The 22,126-nt window shown below is 39.2% G+C and overlaps 1 protein-coding gene across 7 annotated transcripts in view; it reads right to left on the reverse strand.

Annotated features, from left to right (window-relative positions):
* Window positions 1–22,126, reverse strand: part of CDKAL1 (CDK5 regulatory subunit associated protein 1 like 1) — a 1,056,598-nt gene that overhangs the window by 458,021 nt on the left and 576,451 nt on the right. For all 7 annotated transcript variants that reach the window (XM_066268295.1, XM_066268291.1, XM_066268292.1 and 4 more), the window contains one exon: window positions 12,662–12,807. In XM_066268295.1, coding sequence (XP_066124392.1) covers window positions 12,662–12,807 — 146 coding nt within the window. The remainder of the gene's footprint in view (window positions 1–12,661; window positions 12,808–22,126) is intronic.

The following is a 22,126-nucleotide window of genomic DNA, read 5'->3' on the forward strand; positions in this document are numbered from 1 at the left end:
TCTATTTGTTTCTTGTCAGTTTCATATGGAAATGTAGTAAAAAAAAATCATGTCCTGACATAGTTTTGAAGCTGAGTACTCTACCTTTTATTTGTTGGCCTCTGTCCTCTGTTCTGTCTGCCACCCACACTGCCTCTGATTTACCGATGACCCCTCCAGACCCTGTGAAGCACTCTTGATCCCATCCCTGCCCGAAAACTGGACCAGTATATGAGCAAGCACCAAGGTTATCTCCTTGGGTGGCTGTGGCACTGTAGCCAATGTTTATAATTGCTTGCCTTGTCTTTTGTAAGCCTGCAAACCTCAAAGTCACAGGATTGGCAGTCAAATCAGATTGTAATTCACAAACAGAAATTGGTTTTCTCAGCAAAGCTCTGTGTTCTTAAATCTCTGCTGCAATAGGCTAGCCCTTATCTCAGTAGGATCCTTGCTGCTAAGAGCACTAAGAAGGAGGGAGCTAATATTTAACATTGTGAATTTTTGGTGATGCTTCTACTACAAACTTAGTTAATATTGCCTTCCAAGATTCAGCAGGTGACAAATCTGACCAAATAATTTGCTACCATATAACATTAATTAGCTTCACAGCCTGCAACGAGTCCTTCTACCTGCTGCCCAACTAAACTAACACCATACTTTTCGGTTCTATTGCATGCAATACTGCACCCAGGATCAAGTCAGTGTTTGTTTCTTATCCATGGAAAGACTGTAACAAGCACTTATGCTCCTCCACCCCAACAGCAGAGTTAATATTCGTGTTTTACTATACTTATCAACCACTGCAGCTCTAAATATTTATATAATACTAATCATGACTTAAGAATGCCAGTCTCGCCTGACCTGTGGTGGCGCAGTGGATAAAGCATTGACCTGGAAATGCCGAGGTCGCTGGTTCAAAACCCTGGGCTTGCCTAGTCAAGGCACATATGGGAGTTGATGCTTCCAGCTCCTCCCCCTCTTCTCTCTGTCTCTCTCTCTCTCTGTCTCTCCCTCTTCTCTCTAAAATGAATAAATAAAAATAAAAAATATTAAAAAAAAAAAATGCCAGTCTCCAGAAGTTACAAAATTTTACTAATCTCTTAATATTCTACACCTAACAAGTACCTATATAATCTACAACCAACAAATACCAGTTGAATAAAGGCAAGACTTTGACTCCATTGAAAGTACTATTAATTCACAGTGATTTTTTGGGGGTGGGGGTTACTTCAGAATTTAAGTTGGTCAGATCTTAATCTGAGATTTGATCTTCAAAGACAATTATGGGTTACATTACCCAATTTCTTCCCCACTATTTGCTGCTGACTTAGTCACAGTACCTTTCAGATACTATTGCAAAGTCTAGGAGAATTTTCAAAATTACATTCACTGTACATGCTCCTTAATTTCTTCCTGGTTTTCTAGAAGAACATAAGGTCCTGAATGTAATAATGAGGGTTCAGTAAATGTCCATCAGATAATAACAATGAATATGGGGAGGCAAGAGTGAACAGTGTTGACTCTCTCCTGGTGCCAACAGCAGGTGATGAAGTGGACCAGTGTCAGAGGTTGGGGCTGTCTGTAAGCAGGAGGCTGAGTTGAATAACTAATATACTTGACTCTAGGGAAGGATGAATAGGAGGCAGAAATGAGGACTTACAAAGGTTTGGAAGCACAGCAGATGCTGTAGGATAATAGCTCTGCAACAGATAATAACCATGAATATAGCACTTTATTTTAAAACATGTACTTGTGCACACACTTCCCAAAGAAACTCTGCAATTCATAGTTACAGACACTGCTAGAGATAAACCACTCATTATTTCTATTTGTGGTTTTTCACTCTGCGGTCATGTTCAAAAACAGCTTCTATCATCCCCTTACCCAGTGTCTCTCCACCTGGATGGTGACTGAAAGCAAAAAGGAAGGGACACTGTAAGAAAATATAATTTCAGGAGGAGGTAGGTTTGACTTAAAATTTTCTACAGCATAATTTTTAACTGGGAAATTATGATCATCCCTAATATTTAAAATTTTTCTAAATTTATTTATTGATATGGTGTGAGGGATGAAGAAACATCAACTTGTTGTTCCACTTATTTATGTATTCACTGATTGATTCTTGTATGTGCCCCAAGGGGGATCAAACCCGCAACCTTGGAGTATCACGATGGCACTCTAACCAATTACGTTACCCAGTCAGGGCCTCATACATAGTATTCCTAAATATTATCCTATTAGGAAAGACTAAATGCTATAGTAGCAATGAATTAAGTTTGGTGGTTACTTAGGCCAGTGCTTGAATCTTAACTCCACCAATTATTAGCACAGTGATTTTGGGCAAGTCACTAAGCAATGTCTGTTAATGTTCTTACCTATAAAATGAAGGTAATAATACTTCTTCTTTAGCATGTGTTATTGTGAAAACTAAGACAGTTAATCTAGATAAAGTACTGAGCATATTACTTTCAACATATTATGTACTCAATACATGCTGCCTAACAATTATTGTTAGTAGTAACCAGCAGGGATTCACAGAATACAATCTGTAAGAAGACAGAGTATTATTATGTTCAATTAAAGGGAATGTATCAGCTCTCTGAAAAAAGCAGGGGATTTTCTTACTTGTGAAAAGAGAATTTTAATTATAACAGACTGAGAAATACTACTCTAAGCCTTAATTTCATTGGTACAAGAGCGTCATTCATTGAACAAATATATATTATCTCTGCTGCTTGCTTTTGTGCCCTCGGGGCTGTGGGTACGGGACAGTGATGGGGAGAAACCCTTGGGGGACCCCTCAGGGCTGTGGATATGGGATAGCGATGGGGAATCCCTCAGGGCTGCAGATATGGGATAGCAATGGGGGGCTCCTTGGGGCTGTGGATACAGGATAGTGATGGGGGACCCTCAGGGCTGTGGATACAGGATAGTGATGGGGGAACCTCAGGGCTGTGGATACAGGATAGCGATGGGGAGACTCCTTGGGGCTGTGGATATGGGATAGCCATGGGGGGATCCCTCAAGGCTGTAGATACAGGATAGCGATGGGGAGACTCCTCGGGGCTGTGGATACAGGATAGCGATGGGGAGACTCCTCGGGGCTGTGGATACAGGATAGCGATGGGGAGACTCCTCGGGGCTGTGGATACAGGATAGTGATGGGGGACCCTCGGGGCTGTGGATACAGGATAGCGATGGGGAGACTCCTCGGGGCTGTGGATATGGGATAGCCATGGGGGGATCCCTCAAGGCTGTGGATACAGGATAGTGATATGGCAATCAAGGAGCACAAACCCTGCTCTGTGCTAAGAACTGGGGATGCAACAGTCAACGGAGATCCATAGAGATTTGTTCTGATACCAGACATTACTACATTTCAACAGCTTTGACTTTAACCCAGAGCACCTAGCCCTGAGTCTGCTTACAGGAGGTAACTTTAGTTGACATTTGATCCTTAGTATTATCATTTTTTAAAACTGCCAACATCAAGTGGCTTCTGCAGTGTCATCTCCTCCTGGATTTTCTCCTATACTGGCCTGACCTTGCCTTTTCAACCTCTGTCAGAGGATCCTCTTTCCCAGGCATGGCCAACATACGGCCCACGGGCAGAATCCGGCCTGCATAATGAGTTTATGTGGCCCATGATTAAATTTTTAATATTCTCCGCTACTTTAAAATCTCAGCTACTCAGAAGCAGAAGCACCTTTGATTATTGGAAACTGAGATATTTAAGAAGATAGTGATACGCGGAAAAGAATTCCACATGTGACTAATTTAGGGTTAACTTCCAATAATTGGTCGAATGGATTCGTGATACTTCTTTATTTAAAAAAAAATTCCATTATAAAGATTTACAACTTTTGTACTCATCTGGACTCAATATGAACTATTTGACGTTTAGCAGCGATGTGAAACCCACATTCTTTTAGGCGGAGTTTGCCAGTGTGCTCCCAAGATCAAACAATTTGTTATTTTTATGGTCAAGTGTGCTGAATCAAGTGACATTGTAGCATAGACAACAGTTGCAGTTGATAAGTGAAAACGTGTCCAGGCTGTTTGTAAAACGAAATAATTGTTTTATTTGTGATATAATCCCTTCAAGCTCATTCTAGCAATTAAATATTGTTTTGATTGATTGCAATACAGTGGATATTTATGGTATGTAATTATATTTTATTAAAATATATTTTTATTAAAATAATATTGTATATTAAATTTTTTTCACTCGCATTTATTCATAAGCAAATTACATAATAAAATTTTGTTTACTTAAATGAATCATTTTTGTATTTAACATTTTTTAATTTTAATATTTTGTCTGGCCCGTGAAAAAAGTTTTCTTTCTAATCTGGTCCGGGGACAGAAACTGTTGGCCACGCCTGCTCTTTCCTCTTCCTTCACTCAAATATGGGTCCCTAGACTTCTGTTTCCAGCCTTCCCTGGTCTCCCGTCCGGACGGTCATCAGTACAGCTTCAGCTACACCTCAGCTGCAGGTACTCCCCAACACGCATCTCTTAGCCTTCAGCTCTTACCTGGGCTCTTGACCCAAATCTTCTACAGTGTAGGGGCTCTCCCCTGTATTCTCTACATAGGCAGGTCAAACTCGGTATGTCCAAAACCAAACTCATGACCTTTTTTATCCAAATTCCTCCTTCTCATTCTCCTATCTGGGTTAAGTACATCATCTACTACTGTGCCTTGAGTTAAAACACCATGGAGCTATCTGTGCCACTCATGCATACGTTGCTCATCCTTCCTTCAAAGAACACAGAGAAAATTGATCTCCTCAATATTTGTTGGGTCCATATTATCATGCCTATCGCTGTTTAGCAGAAAAGTAAAACTCGAAAGTATTAGCTATTGGTTTTACTACAATTACCATATTATTATTGTTGTTGTTCCATGTATTACAGTGCTGGTTACAAAAGTGACAAATGAAACAAATGAATCATTTAATTAATATGTTTTATTAGAATTGGTAAGAAAATCACTACACAGCAGCAACTGAGGATCTAGTCCCATCATGTATTAAAGTACTATGGGTTTTTTTAACTAGTCCTTTTTCAGCATTGTGAATCCTGACATTATATTTACATGAGATTAAAAATACCTATCCTACACACTTGGCTAGGCTTCTGTGACAATATCATGACATAATATGTGAACCTCATAGTGTATAAAAAGTATTCAGAAAGTAAAGATGCTTGGTATTAGCATCTGACTTCATAGATATATGATTTGACCCTTATGTTTACAACCGACAATGAGGAAGACAAAACATACAAATGATTAAAGAAAGGTAGTGTCTCAGTATCCAAAATGAAGAATACAATCATATTATAAAAGAAGGATATAAGATAGAAGGATGTTAGGAGTGATGAGGGTTCTCTCTTGAACAGGCTAGAAGAAAAACAGAAAGCTAAATAAATGGAAAATTCAACTGTCTTCAAACTAATGAATCAAATTTGGCGTAATCGTAAAATAACGTGGAATTTAGCACATGTCAAAATCTGCCAAATATAAGTATAATACCATGTTGCAAAAGAAAAAGTAAATGGTTTTTCTATTATATAACTATTTTAATGATATGCATTCATTTTCCTGAAAAAATTTAAAAGTAGCAAAAGCAAGAAGGGGAAAGAAAGAAGGTCACTACTTCAGAAGCAAATATGAGGAAAAACCGTGAACAAGACCTTAGAGCAGTGGTTCTCAAATTTTTTGAAGTTGGGACGCATTTAAAATCCTACAAATAATTATAGGTGCACTATATTCAAATTTCTGAGAAATATGTTATAATAATTAAATCAAATATTAAAGAAAAAATATAAAGTCTAAGCATGCTTTTATGGTAATTAAATGAAATAAATATGACAAAATTAAATTTATTCTGACATTAAGAAACATTTTTATATTATATTTTTTGAGTAATGCTTTTTAGAATTTGTAAAAAAGAGGGATTAAAAAATAAAAAAACAACAAAAAAGTTATCTTTTTATATATATATATAGATACATTCTTAGAAAATTTAGTAAATTCAGCAGGTCCTGGCACAAATGTGTTAAGGTTTTTCATTCTCATGTTTATGAGAAACGTGAGCCTGATGTGTCCTAGCAATTTCTTCAATGTTTGCACATATATTTGAAAGGCAAATTCTCATTTCTTTGTCAATACATTGAAGAATTCCTCTCTTCTTACTCTTAATTGTGTTGAGTGCAGAAAATCCCCACCATACATATCATCTTAACTTTACACCAAACAAAGGATAGAAGAAACTTGCCTCCAGTCTTTCTGGGGAACATCGGGGTAGTGTAAACAATCCAGCACCAAAGCTTAACAGCCTTTTGCAACCTAATCAGGCAAGTAAGGTGGGAGGCTGGGCAGACTGTCAGCTTACAGCCAATTCCCCACACCTCTGTCCCCCAAAATCTAAACTCCCAAAACCCTGTTGATTTTTTGGTCCCCAACAGGCACGTATTTCTCTGGAATACCATAGGGCGCACCTGGAAATCTTCTACAGTGCACCAGTGCACCCTGGCACACACTTCGAGAACCACTGCCTTAGGGACACCCAAAACAACAACCAAAAGATATCAGAAATAATGACATAAAGCCAGAAAATATCTTTTATGGAAGTATTTTGCCTAAATTATTTTGGAGGTGACTATTTAGTGAACAAAAACACATCTGGGAATGCATCTGGAGGAAAACTTAATTATCCAATCCTACTAAATCATTTTTCTTTAATTTCTCTTTTTATATTCTGACAAACGCTGCTTATGTTTCCAAGACATCAGAAATAAAACTAGATAGAAATAAAAAGAATAAAATTCAACTGTAACATAATTTGTCTTTTACCAGGTTGTGTCCCAGTCCACATGGATGACTGGGACTCATTAAAGGAGGAAAAAGAACGCAAGATGTGAATGAGCAAGAATCATTTTTTGCACATAGTCTAGAAAAGTAGGTCACATGATAGGCTGGACAACATGAGATACTGAGTGACTCACAGAAATCATCCTGCCAAAGTGCCTGGCTCCATGCTCTCGTGCCCCTTCACTGTCTGCGTAGACAGTGGGCAGATCAGAGGACAGAAACTGTTCTGCGAGGCTGCCAATTCCCTTCCAGTTTTTTCTCCCCAGGAAAGACTCCCCTTGCCCCTCAGTGCTCAATAGTTATTGGTTGTGGCATTTCACTAGGACATCTCTGGGGATAGTAAACTCAGGCGTGTGTGAATAATTACAAGGCTAAAAGGGTCAATATTCCATCCACCTTACATTGTACACTGACAATAACAGCAAATCCTATGATGCATAACATTATGGAATTAAAAATCAACACAAAGATTCTAACCAGTAAGGTGTAACTTACTTAGAGGTAAAAACACAGTGGTCATGAATTGATAGTGTATTTACTGAGTGAGGGAGAGGGATCTTCTCTCCCAAGTTTAAGGTCTAGTTAATATAAACCAAGTGGCCACTAAACTTGCAACGAAATAATTTGTGTAAACAGTTAGGTCTTAATATAGAAACTGTTTCACTTCTTTAAAATGTACGTTTCGCCGGACCAGGCGGTGGCGCAGTGGATAGAGCATCGGACTGGGATGCGGAGGACCCAGGTTCGAGACCCCAAGGTTGCCAGCTTGAGCGCGGGCTCAACTGGTTTGAGTAAAGCTCATCAGCTTGGACCCAAGGTCGCTGGCTCGAGCGAGGGATTTTTTGGTCTGCTGTAGCCCCACGGTCAAGGCAAATATGAGAAAGCAATCAATGTGCAACTAAGGTGTTGCAACGAAAAACTGATGATTGATGCTTCTTGTATCTCTGTATTCCTGTCTGTCTATCCCTCTCTATGACTCTTACTCTGTCTCTGTAAAAAAAAAAAAAAAAAATTAAAAAAAATCTTTCGCCTGACCAGGTGGTGGCACAGTGGATAGAGCGTGGGACTGGGATGCGGAAGGACCCAGGTTCAAGACCCCGAGGTCGCCAGCTTGAGCGCTGGCTCATCTGGCTTGAGCAAAGAGCTCACCAGCTTGGACCCAAGGTCGCTGACTCCAGCAGGGGGTTACCTGGTCTGCTGAAGGCCCGCGGTCAAGGCACATGTGAGAAAGCAATCAATGAACAACTAAGAAAGTCACAACGCGCAACGAGAAACTGATGATTGATGCTTCTCATCTCTCTCCGTTCCTGTCTGTCTGTCCCTGTCTACCTCTGCCTCTGTAAAAAAAAAATATATATATATATATATATATATATATATATCTTTCAATAGGACATTCTTACATGTTTCTTTCCCACATCCATGTGTGCATTTGGGAACTCATAAATCTGCTACTTAACTTGAGAACATATCTTGACAGAACTCTGCATGCTGTCATTTTTTAACATATGTAAATATGTGGTTCATTCTGAGGAGTGAGGGTGTAAATACAATACTACTCAAAATGAGAACCCAAATAAAGTCTATGCCCAAGGTCCTAAGGTCCTGGGAACCCTAATTATATCATCCTGAACATATCAAAGTGAAAATTCCTCTCATCGGAAAGTAACTTTCAAAATTACACAAGAAAATAAAAAAATAATTCAAGTTTTATACTCTTTTTAGCCCAGTTATATGTTTAAAAGAGAAGAGGCAGTTAAGTGACTAGGTTATAACAGAAACAAAAATGTTGAGGTATTTATTAAAATCATAAAAACATGAATATTTCTAAAACTACGATTATACATCTTGCTTTGTTTTAGGTAGTTTTCTTCCATATCCCCACAAACCTTGTTATATATTTCCAGAAATTATATTATCCATTTGAATAAAAACACCAAATTGCTGAATTTTCCAACTGGATTAATAAATGCAAATAGAATAATTTCAGTTATACGATTATCTGCGCATGGCCTGCTGTTTTAAATTAGTATATTAAGTGATTTAGACACTTGTTTCTTTGTAAAGGTTGCACGAACTAATATGTTCCCATATGACCAACATGTGCCAGCACTACGAGGCTCTCTTCCATCCAGCTGCTGGTATGATGATCGTTGCCAACTTTTAAACAAATGAAGAAAATAATGAATCAGCTTGAAGTTGGCTCATACCTCAACTTATATTGCTTGCAGTTATAACGCAGGCCAATTTCAACTATAAAAAAATTAATTAAAAATATTTTACCTCCACTATTTGAGAAACAGGGTAACACAAATACTGCTGAATTAGTGGTTTCAAAGCCTGCAGCTTCAGGTAAACTCCCATAGTTTGGATTTCAGGCTTAAGTGCTGTAGGTTGTTTTAAAGATTGGATTTTTTTTTTAGGAAACAGATTAGAAAATAACTCGTCCCTAATTCATTACATGAATATTTGAGAAGCCTCATGCTGCTGAGGGAAAAATGAGGCTTCAAAGGCTTCAGAGGAACTAGGATGCAAATGAAAAGGGACACATTAATAGGGAAACCAAAACTCCGAAGGCGAGGAGAGCACCTAACACACCCCATTTAGTCAAGGTCATCTGATGTGCAGTGTCAGGCGTGACTGGGCAACGTGGCAGTATCAGACTGTTTTTCTAAGCATGACAATATTATTGAATTATTAAATTCTAATAAACACTAGACAAAACAATTTTGTGCTGGATGAGTTATCTGGACGAGGGGTTCCACAGAACCGCTGAAACTTTGGTGTTTCCAATAAGCACTAATGTAGTGGGCATAGAGCTATGGCAGTTTTTACAGAAAGAAAAAGTAGAATATTAGACCAAAGGTCTGTTTAAAATATTTAATTTATTTCTAAATACCATCATTGTTGAAAATTATTTCCTGGATGAATTCACTTCCTGAGAGGACAGGAAAACTGGATTATAGTGTCCTATGGGAAAGAGGGTATGTTACAAGCAACAAGTTGGACTAAATATACACATTTACGGCTGATGAACTGTATGAAACTATGCAAGGATTATCATATTCGTAAGTGATCCTATGAGTTCCCAAAGGGTACTAGTAATGTCTCTCAGTCATTGGCTCTATATATTAGGTGTATTTTATTGGCTTTCTGATACAGTTTTTCAATGTACCTTATCAATTATAAAATTACAACTAAGTGTGAAATTGTATACCATGGCTGCTTCTGTCCTCAGTTAATACAGAGTTAATGAAAAAAAAACCCCAAACTCGGAGATGTTACGTGGCTGACCCATACTCTACAATTCTGGTGATCCACAGTACTTGAATCTGAAACTGTGGATGGATGGTTCAGGGATGGGTGTCTTCTCCAGGCATCTCAAATATCCTCTCCAGAAATCTCTAGTGCTGGGAATGCTGGAGAGCCCTGAGTAGACAGCTTGGTTCTGGGGTATTCTGGTCAGTTGAGATGGTTCAAGAAAAGCTAAGCAGATGCCTCAGAGTGACTCAGGATCCAAAGAAAGCACAATGAGCTCAACCTATGAATAAAGACAAGAGACTATTTTCTTACTCTTTGGAATAATCATCACTGATCTCTATAGGGCTCATGGATGCTACTGAAACTGTTCAAGACACAACAATTTTAACAGGTCCATCTTTGGAGCAACATAAAATAAGCTAAAACTTGCTGTGAAACTGTTGCCTGATGAAGTAGCCACAGTAATTCCCCAAACAACTGAGTCAGCACTCACCTAATGGAGGTAAAAGAGAGGAGCTGATTCCTTAACCTCACTGAATCATACTAATGCAAAAAACTGGTTGGAAAGTGTTCTAGTCTATTCTGCACAACAGAATGCATGTCTGCACTTGGCAAAATCTTGTGCAACAGGTATGTAATGTGCACATTATTTGCTACGGCTCTAGTAAGCAAGAGGCAAGAAATGTCACAGGTACAATTTGTTTCCACTTTTTTTTTTTTTTTTTTAATTTTTCCGAAGCTGGAAACGGGGAGAGACAGTCAGACAGACTCCCGCATGCGCCCGACCGGGATCCACCCAGCACACCCACCAGGGGCAACGCTCTGCCCACCAGGGGGCGATACTCTGCCCCTCCGGGGTGTCGCTCTGCCACGACCAGAGACACTCCAGCGCCTGGGGCAGAGGCCAAGGAGCCATCCCCAGCGCCCGGGCCATCTTTGCTCCAATGGAGCCTTGGCTGCGGAAGGGGAAGAGAGAGACAGAGAGGAAGGAGGGGGTGGGGGTAGAGAAGCAAATGGGCACTTCTCCTATGTGCCCTGGCCGGAAATCGAACCCGGGTCCCCCACATGCCAGGCCGACGCTCTACCGCTGAGCCAACCAGCCAGGGCCTTGTTTCCACTTTTGAAAACATTCTCTTCACTAGTGCTGGCATGCCCCCAAGGACTCTCTTATATGAGACGAGTTTACGTACAATAAGCTAGAACAAATGCAAAGGAGGGATAGAGGCCAACAACAGACAGATTTAATATAAAAATACTTCTTCTTTAGCCTTGATTTCAATTCTGTTCAAGATCAGAAAGTATTGGAGGTGATAGAGATCAGTCATTACTTCATTTTCTACTTTGGAGGCTGCATATACTTACGTGATCATAATTATGAAATCCTAGACTAAATTTACTTTCTACTCATTGATTTAAATATTCAATTAGCTGTATTGGTTTGAATGCACACTAAGTATCTTTACTTTTGCTGGTTAGGGTAATCAAGAAATGCCTAGAGGTAAAAAAAAATTTAGAAAGACACATAAATAAAAGATGAGGAAGGAAGTAAATAGAAGAAGAAAAAGATTTTAAAAGATTTGTATGTATTCAGGATAAGTGACTAATTGACAGTGGAAAAAATAATTGCTTACGGTTTATGTAAAGCTATCGTGTCCATAAAACACATACTACAAAGGTACCTAATTATAAATAAGAAGATGGAAATAAAATGTTGTCTTAATTAAGAAAAATAACAGAAAAAAATATGGAAAAAATTACGGAAAGTAGGAAGATCCATGCCACAACTCTGTGGGATAAATGACATCCCCAGAGGGAGCACGCTGCCCTAGATGAGCAAGTCCTTGGCCAGCTCTGCGTTTCCTGCCTTGGATAGTCACAGAAGGCATGCAGTGTTTGGTAATGATGAGAAGAAGGGTTTTGACGAATATAATTATGGGCTGCAAGTGTTTTTTGTGGAAACAAAATTATCATTTACATCTGAGGTTGTGCAAAAATGTCTTAATTTTGATCAATACTAATTTGAACTTTAAAAAGCAGAATTTGCAAACCTCCTTATAAATCTCAACTCTGCAAATAAACTACAAGGATAGTGCATAGAAGACAAGATGTTCTAGATACTCTAGGAAATGCTATTTAGTAGAAAATTATCTATTTTGTAGTGACATGATATGGCCTACCTCCATGTCAAAACTACACTGTAAATTAAAAAAGCCACATTAAAGCAGATTTTAAGCACAGCAAAGTTTAAAGCAGTTTTCACCTACTAGTTTGGGTATAAAAAGGATCACAATTCACACTACCTTGGAAAGACTGATGATCCCACACAAACTTATGTCATGTCATGTACAGATGGGAAAGTGGGTATAAACTCGAGAGAAAAAAAAATCACATTCAAGGTGCCTAAGGCAACTCAAAGGCTTTGAAAGCTTCAAAAGTCTCACCTTTTCTTTGGTACCATTAATTGTGGCTACAATAAGTACATTTAGCCAAAGGCTTTGAAAGAAAGAAAGAAATGGTTATTTTCTTAAGTGCTAACAGACTTACTTCTCTTTCAGAAAATCTACCACTCTTCTGAAGTCCGCCAGGCAGTATTCCCTCTTCATTCCCATGAGGACGGCGTCGGAGGCCGACTGGACTGGTATGTGCAGAAAAGCGTAGACTCTGGGATGATTAAGGATTTTAGCCATTTCCTTTAAAAAAAAAATGGAAGGAGCAAACATGAACCATCTTAACAAATCAGGGAACGGTTTCCATCAGATCAACATTCACAAGTGGAAGCAAATAAGCACAGCTGAAAACATACCGATCTTCTAGGACAGTGGTTCTCAAAGTGTGTGCCAGGGCGCACTGGTGCACCCTAGAAGATTTCCAGGTGCACCCTATGGTATTCCAGAGAAATATGTGCCTGTTGGGGGACAGAGGTGTGGGGAATTGGCTGTAAGCTGACAGTCTGCCCAGCCCCCCACCTCACTTGCCTGATTAGGTTGCAAAAGGCTGTTAAGCTTTGGTGCTGGATTGTTTACACTACCCCCCATGTTCCCTAGAAAGACTGGAGGCAAGTTTCTTCTATCCTTTGTTTGGTGTAAAGTTAAGATGATATGTATGGTGGGGGTTTTCTGCACTCAACACAATTAGGAGTAAGAAGAGAGGAATTCTTCAATGTTTTGACGAGGAAATGAGAATTTGCCTTTCAAATATATGCCCAAACATTGAAGAAATCGCTAGGACACATCAAGCTCATGTTTCTCATAAACACAAAAATAAAAAAACTTAACACATTCACACTGGGACCTCCTGAATTTACTAAATCTTACTAAGAATGTATCTATATATATAAAGATAACTTTCCTGTCATTTTTTTATTTTTTAATCCCTCTTTTTTACAAATTCTAAAAAGCATTAGTCAAAAAATGTAACATAAAAATATTTTTTTAATGTCAAAATAAATTTAATTTTGTCATATTTATTCATTTAATTACCATAAATGCATGCTTGGACTTTATATTTTTTCTTTAATATTTGATTTAATTATTATAACATATTTCTCAGAAATTTGTATATAGTACACCTACAATTATTTGTAGGATTGTAAATGCGCCCCGACTTCAAAACGTTTGAGAACCACTGTTCTAGGCCCTTTAAGTGAATGTCAACTGGCAGTATTCTAAGAAAGACATTGGGAATTCAATATTCCTTTAGGACAAGGCCACTTAAAAGTTACCTCGCATTCATCATCTCTCTTAGGTAACAAAAAAAGAGATAAACTCGTGTAATGTCTAAAAACTAAAATTTTTTGAGTATTTCAAAATAAACATTTTTCCTTCGCCCCAGAGTACTTCCATATTCTGCCTGTTGCATTAGCAGGAGATACAGCAATCCAGGGTGGGCAAGGGTAGGTTTACAATCATGACTGTGTGCAACAGAGTTTATTATTGTTATATTTATTAATTATTGTATTATTTCCCATATAAACTGTGAACTTGCTTTTACCCCACCCTATATTAAGGCAAACAGTTGAAGCTGTATAATCCTGTGCACTTTAAATAAAGTTTCCAAGTTCAGGGTACATCAACACTGTATTTATTTATTTTTTGATCCTGAAGGAGAAAAGGTAATCTAAAAGTCACCTGTTTCTTTTTCAGCTATTAATGAACACATTTTTTGAGAATTTACTATGCAAAAGGAACACTATCAGACAATGAAGCTTGTCACTGGTCACTACTGACATCTACCTTTAACGTCTAGTTTCAAAGAAGAGAAATAGGGGAGAACAGGAGGAAGAATCTATCTTGCAAAGTTAAGGAGAGCAATATTTGAGTGAAACAAATTTGAAAACTCAGAGACTGTTTTAAAATTCCTCTCTTTGTTAAGGGAGTAGGAAGAAGAGCAATGAAAGGAAAGCTGTGCTTTCTTAACCGTCTCTGCAAACAACAAGGAGACTGGCCCATTTAGCCCTCTGCCCTGCTGCAAGCAGTTTCATTGATGGGGGTGGAGTGGGAGGGCAAGGAGGGAATGGGGGTAAAGAGTTGAAGGGGAAAAGCTGGGAGGGATGGGAAGGAAGGGGATTAGAAGGGGTACAAAGAATCTAATAGATAAGAGTGTCAAGAAGGAAGCTGCTTTTTAATAAAAAATCATTGTGTGTCAGCCTTGGCTGGTTGGCTCAGTGGTAGAGCGTCAGCCTGGCGTGCAGGAGTCCTGGGTTCGATTTCCGGCCAGGGCACACAGGAGAAGCGCCCATCTGCTTCTCCACCCCTCCCCCTCTCCTTCCTCTCTGTCTCTCTCTTCCCCTCCCACAGCCAAGGCCCCATTGGAGCAAAGTTGGCCCGGGCGCTGAGGATGGCTCCATGACCTTTGCCTCAGGTGCTAGAATGGCTCTTGTCGCAACAGAGCGATGCCCCAGATGGGCAGAGCATCGCCCCCTGGTGGGTATGCCTGATGGATCCTGGTCGGGCGCATGTGGGAGTCTGTCTGACTGCCTCCCCGTTTTTAACTTCAGAAAAATCCCCCCCCCAAAAAAGAAAAAATCATTGTGTGTCCAATAATTTTTAGTTTTCAAAGTACTGTACTTTGACATGTTATTTCATTTTAACATTGGGACAATATTTTGAGGGTTCTTATGGAGACAAAGCACCAGCCAATTCCATATATTCATCTCCAAATTATTCAGGGGTAAGTCATGCATATGTAACAACGATGCCCTTCATTTTTCCATTTTCTTTCCATTGACTGTGAAAATTAGCATTTTTAACAAAGTGGAAGAAAAGAGCAATGAACTCAAATCAGTCACCTTCTTGGAAGCAACTTAGTTGTTTTAAAAAATTCTTTTGGCTATGAATTTCAAATAAGCACACAATATCAATATCCTTTATCTACCTTCACTACCAGAAATGAACAGGTACACACACACACACACACACACACACACACACACACGGTTACTATATTGGAACTGGAGTTGAAGAATTTCTTATTTAGTAGAAAAATAACTGATAAGACATTACCTGAAAGTTCCCTACACAAACAGTTATGACTCTTGGTTGGGCATTCAGTCCGCATGCGTGGGGCACTGACCTGATGCACCCTATGGTAAGTATGTCGCCTTCTGCTACAATTCTCCCCCTTGCAGGTTTTTCACACCTGGACATCAATATCCCCAAAGAGTGAGGAAAAAAACAGTTGTACAAAAATCTTAGTTTTCTAAAGGGGCAGGATACCCAGCTTTAGTTAACTTTCAACACGTTGACTATGATTTTTTTAAAAAGGACCTTAACAAATACAATTTGTGAAGTAAAATTTCATTCTCAATCTCTGTGCCTTGCTTTTCTAATCTATAAAATGGAAACAGCGGTAATCCCCACCTCACAGGGCCTCTGGACTGTTGTGAAAAGAAATAAAATAGTCCAGTATTTGCTTACATGTAAGCACTCAATATGTAAATAGTCTAATCTTCTTATTCGTTGGAGAGCATTTAACTTTCATGGTAACTCACTTTCATATAGATGAACAGAAACCCATCAATAAACAGAACAGCTTTCCAATAAGCTAATTCCCTTAACTAATGAGTGAAGGAGAGATCATTTGTATTGATTTACATGAAATAAATTTGATGGGCGTTCCCAGCAAACATGACCCTGGGCCAGAAAGGGTAGTGGCGTTTCCCCAGGAAACACTCAGGGTGGCCCACTGCTATAAAGTGGAAACTGCCCTAGATGAAGCTTGCCCTGTTACAGTATGACAATTTACAAATTAAAATGTTAATAGCAAACAAGGAGGATAAATTTAGTGGTTTTTTCACTTTGGCTCAAAATGAGACTTTTCCACTAGTAATTACCTCAGCTTAGGCTTTGCAACTTTGTAATGGTAGGTATCAGAATAGAATATACCCAAAAGAAACAAAATACTGTACAAATTTCTCTTCTTTTTTTTCTTCTATCCCTGTTCTCATTCCGAACTGTTGGTTCAACCTTCGACCCTTCACCTTTCAAAATTATTCTGTTTTTCAGGTTTGGCTTATAGCTTCAGGTTTTCTCATCAAGAGATTACTTTTTCCTCTATGATTCCTCCGCAACTGTTCGTGGAGTCACCAAGTGTCTCCCTGAGTCTACCTTGCACTCTGATAATAAATTTCCCAGATGAAAGTTCTACAAGAGCAGGGATTATATTTTTGTCCTCTCTCTGGATCTTTACAAAAGCTAGGAACCCCAAATATAAATACAGGAATGGGTTAGAACTACATCAATTTATACTGTCACAAAAATTAGGGGATATTTCAAAATGAATATGAAGTGGTAAAATATCCCCTAATTTTTGTGAATAGTATATGTAAAAAGAGGTCTAAGATATAACTGCAATTTGATAGACAAATTTTCAATTAGTAATAGTTCAGTTTGGCTAAAGTAGGTAAAAACACACATATCCAAGAAGGCAATATAATCAGCTTGCTTTGATTTTTGCAACAAGTGAAAAATTATATCTGAATATATATGTCAATATAAGGCATAAGTAAAAATCACTTTATTGGTATTCCCATCATGGGTTATACAGTGTGTCCGTAAAGTCATGGTGCACTTTTGACCGGTCACAGGAAAGCAACAAAAGACGATAGAAATGTGAAATCTGCACCAAATAAAAGAAAAACTCTCCCAGTTTCATACCTATTCAGTGCAGTTCCATGTGGGCTCACGCACAGATTTTTTAGGGCTCCTTAGGTAGCTAGTCTCGTCACTGACTGATGGCCTACCAGAACGGGGTTTCTCCACCAAACTGCCGGTTTCCTTCAACTGCTTAGCCCACCAAGTAATGTTATTCCTATGTGGTGGCGCTTCGTTATAAATGCACCAATATTCATGTTGCACTTTGGTCACGGATTCAAATTCAGCGAGCCACAGAACATAATGAACTTTCCTCTGTACCGTCCACATCTTGACTGGCATGGCTGTAGGCTGCTCCGCTGTATACACAGTGTTACGTCATCATCTGCGCATGCGCACATGCTGCCACATCATCCTACAGAAACTGGGAGGGTTTTCCTTTTATTTGGTGCAGATTTCACATTTCTATCGTCTTTTGTTGCTTTCCTGTGACCGGTCAAAAGTGCACCATGACTTTACAGACACACTGTATTTCTAATAGTTTCTTGGAGCGTCACATTGGACTCACAGTGTATCTTCTTGTGGAAATGATATACAGGTCCCAGTTAACCAGAAAAAAGGGAGCTCTTAGTTCAAATGTGGCTAACAGAAGAATGGCAACCATGAGCAGCCTGGCCTCTGAGCTGAGTGAAAGAGCCTGAGTAGACAGACAAGTATAAAAGTGGGCATGTGTACACACAATGAGTGAAAGAGTGTGTGTGTGTGTGTGTGTGTGTGTGTGTGTGTGTGTGTGTGTTGAGGAGCTCTGGTAGCAACTAGCATGCAAATGGTATCTATTTTAATATAAGGATATTTATAATTTTTTTAAGTGAGAGGAAGGGAGATAAAGAGATTCCCACATGTGCCCCAACTGGGACTCGCCCAACAGCTCTGCCTGGAGCTGCTGCTCAAATACTGAGCTATTTTTACTGTCTTAGACTGATGTGCTTAGACCAATGGAACCATCCTCAGTGCCCAGGCTGATGTTCAAACCAATCAAGCCACTACTGTTGGAGGGAAAGAGGCAGAGAAGAGGGGAGATGGGGAGAGAGATGGCAGAGGAGAGAAGCAGATAGTTGCTTCTCCTGTGTGCCGTGACTGGAAATCGAACCCAGAAGGTCCATACACAGGCCCGAAGTTCTATCCACTGAGCCACTGGCCAGAGCCAAGGACATTTATAATTTAAGGGTTGATGTAGCAAGACTGCTTAAAATATAGATGGTGACTATCTTATAGGCAGAGCAGAGAATGGCTAACCAGGTCATCAAAACAGTATTATTTCGCCTGACCTGTGGTGGCGCAGTGGATAAAGCGTCAACCTGGAAATGCTGAGGTCGCCGGTTCGAAACCCTGGGCTTGCCTTGTCAAGGCACATATGGGAGTTGATGCTTCCAGCTCCTCCCCCCTGTATCTCTCTCCCTCTCTCTCCTCTCTCTCTCCCTCTCTCTCCTCTCTAAAATGAATAAATAAAATTAAATTAAAAAAAAACAACAGTATTATTTCTACCTGGTGCTTTTATAATATATGGAGCTCTCCTATCACAAACTGATAATAATCTCGAGGCTAGTCATTTTTAAATAAACTTTAAAAACAAAAAATAATGAATAGGATGAAAACAGGCTTAACTTTAAAAAGCATTCCTGTGCATGGGGACATTTTAAAAAATGTGTGTTGAGGTTTCATTTTTATTGCCCTAGAGTCATCAAATTAATCTTTTCTTTTTTTCCAGAGACAGACAAGGACAGACAGGCAGGAACAAAGAGAGATGAGAAGCATCAACCATCAGTTGTGCCTTGACCGTGGGTCTACAGCAGACTGAGTAACCCTTTGCTCGAGCCAGCAACCTTGGGTCCAAGCTGGTGAGCTTTTGCTCAAACCAGATGAGCCCGCGCTCAAGCTGGTGACCTTGGGGTCTCGAACCTGAGTCCTCCGCACCCCAGTCCGACACTCTATCCACTGCACCACCACCTGGTCAGGCGCAATCATCCTTTTATATCTAGCTTTGAATATATACACTACCAGCTTAACAAAGTCACCCAGTGTGTAAAAGTATATAAAGTATATTAATACTTGCATTCAGACATCTTTGCATTCACACTGATAATTATGAATTAAAAAGCCCTCCTGGAAGTATAGATATATCTAAAATGCTTAACTTTACATTGTTTATTTTGGTTCGTTTGTTTTCAACTAACCTAAGACACATAACAAAGAAGTAAAAAATTTCAAAAACACAAATTATACCATTACATTTAAGCTTTTTAAAAATTGATTATTTGACATAAAAATTCACTTATCATAAAATTTACCCATAAAAAAGCATTCAATTAAATGTTTTCACTACGTTCACAGGGTAGTGCAAGCATCGCTGCAGTCTGACTTTACAACTAACTGTGTGTGCACTAGCCATCTCTTCTCGCTGTGCCACCCAGCTCCTTTCCCCAGGCCTGGACAACCACAGTCTACTTTCTAGCTCTATAAAACGCCCAGTCCGCACATTTTATATAAACAGAATCATACAATATGTCTTTTGTAACTGGCTTCTTTTACTCATTATGTTTTCAAGGGTCATCCATATGGAAGTATGTAGACATTTTTTTTCAATTAAATAAAACAGAAATTAAGAATTTATTAAATATGCCATTTCACATAAAACTATTAGCTCAATTAGAGAATGGGGATGAGACTATAAACAATATTTTTTTTTGTTTGGTTCTTATTGTTTTGTATTTTATTGGGGTAAATATAGGTAACATAAAGTTTCCCCTTTTGATCACTTTGGGGACATAACTCTGGCATCAGTATACTCAGAATGCTGTGCATCATCGTCGTCACTCACCTCTCGAACTTTTCCATCGTCCCCAACTGAAGCTCTCTCCCCACTGAACAGGAACTCCTACTGCCTGCCTCCTCCCAGCTCTTAGTAATCCCATTCTGTCTCTATGGATGTTGCAAGTCTAGGCACCTCATGTAAGTGAAATCATACAATATGTGTCCTTTAGTGTCTGGCTTATTTCACTAAGCATGTTTTCAAAGTTCATCCCTGTTGCAGCAATTGTATGTTGCTTCAGATACCACTTTCCCAGGCCGCTGGCAGGTAGTTCTACCATCAGTGTCGAGTGTTTAGACTTCTATCAGCACTCATTTCCCTGTCCTGCGATTTTACTGTTAAAGTTCATATTCCAAGGATATACTTGTTTATCTGTATCTTCCCAATTAGTTGACCAATACCTGGCCTTTAAATATTTAAATTATAGCTGAATAAATGAATGACTGAAATGCCCAATCACTTAAGCAACAGTTATTTTGGAGGAAGTTCTACAGAGACTTCTAGCTAACGGTCAGAACAGCAAAGCTTATGTCTATCTAGGACATCCTATTTGTGGGGCCACCTTCAACACTCCAAAGTCATATAAGTCAAGATAAAATGTGACTAGAGTCATAGTTTAACCATTATTTCATTAATGACACTGTATCAGCCACAAGTGAATTTCCAATACTTCCATTTACTCTCAGCAATTTAAAAATATATTTCTGACAACAATTAGGGGATATTTCAAAATGAATATGAAGCGATAAATTAACCCCTAATTGTTGTGAGCAGTATAAATTATCATTAATGGCATCAAAAAGTGAATGAGAAAGCTTGAGATTATTTCCATTATCCCCTAATTGTTGTGAGCAGTATAAATTATCATTAATGGCATCAAAAAGTGAATGAGAAAGCTTGAGATTATTTCCAATCCTCTGCCCCAAGTGAAAAGGGTTATATATTGTGAATAGATACTAATTTAAATTTAATCTATAACTTTATTATTAACAAAAAAATTCACCTCTAAACTAGAGTTAACATTTTTAGTATTTGTATTGAAATAAATTGCAACAAAATATTCTATTAGTTTTCATAGAAATGTTAACCCTTTGAGTAGTGGGTTTTTTTTTCATGCTTACTGACCCCCAGGAATAAGTTTTTTTTCAAAAATGAAATTAGCCCTGGCCAGTTGGCTCAGCGGTAGAGCATTGGCCTGGCATGCGGGGGACCCGGGTTCGATTCCCGGCCAGGGCACATAGGAGAAGCGCCCATTTGCTTCTCCACCCCTTACCCCTCCTTCCTCTCTGTCTCTCTCTTCCCCTCCCGCAGCCAAGGCTCCATTGGAGCAAAGATGGCCCGGGCGCTGGGGATGGCTCCTTGGCCTCTGCCCCAGGCGCTAGAGTGGCTCTGGTCACGGCAGAGCGACGCCCCGGAGGGGCAGAGCGTCGCCCCTGGTGGGCGTGCCGGGTGGATCCCGGTCGGGCGCATGCGGAAGTCTGTCTGACTGTCTCTCCCCGTTTACAGCTTCAGAAAAATACAAAAAAAAAAAAAAAAAAAAGAAATTAGTTCCAGTTACAGTTTTATTAACTTATAATCATGTTTGTTTGAAAACCAATTTATGGAAACAAGAAGAACATACGTTTGCCTTTTTTTAGTGTTGCCTTACACATTTTTAAAATAACTGATCATACTCTGGATGGTCAGGAGGCATGAGGACATACATGAAAGTTCGTACTACTCAGAGGGTTAAAAGAATTTCAAAGCTCCTTTACTATTACCACTTTGCCTCCATGTCAGACTCCATCAGATACTGCATTATGAAGATAAAAATATGTGTTAGAAGATTTCAAGATGGCTGCAGACTAGAAGGAAGGTACACTCACTGGTTCCTACTATCAAACCAGATTTATAGCTAAATTACAGAGCAATTAACCTCAATAACCAACTGAAGGCTAGATGAACTGAAATATTATAATCAAGGATTTACAGAAGCCACAGAGAGACTGGTAAGAAGGGAAGAGCCGTGGAAAGGGCTGGTCCCTGCACCCACATTCAGCGGCTAAGAAG

Source organism: Saccopteryx bilineata, chromosome 3 (assembly GCF_036850765.1).
Source record: "Saccopteryx bilineata isolate mSacBil1 chromosome 3, mSacBil1_pri_phased_curated, whole genome shotgun sequence".
Taxonomy (NCBI): domain Eukaryota; kingdom Metazoa; phylum Chordata; class Mammalia; order Chiroptera; family Emballonuridae; genus Saccopteryx; species Saccopteryx bilineata.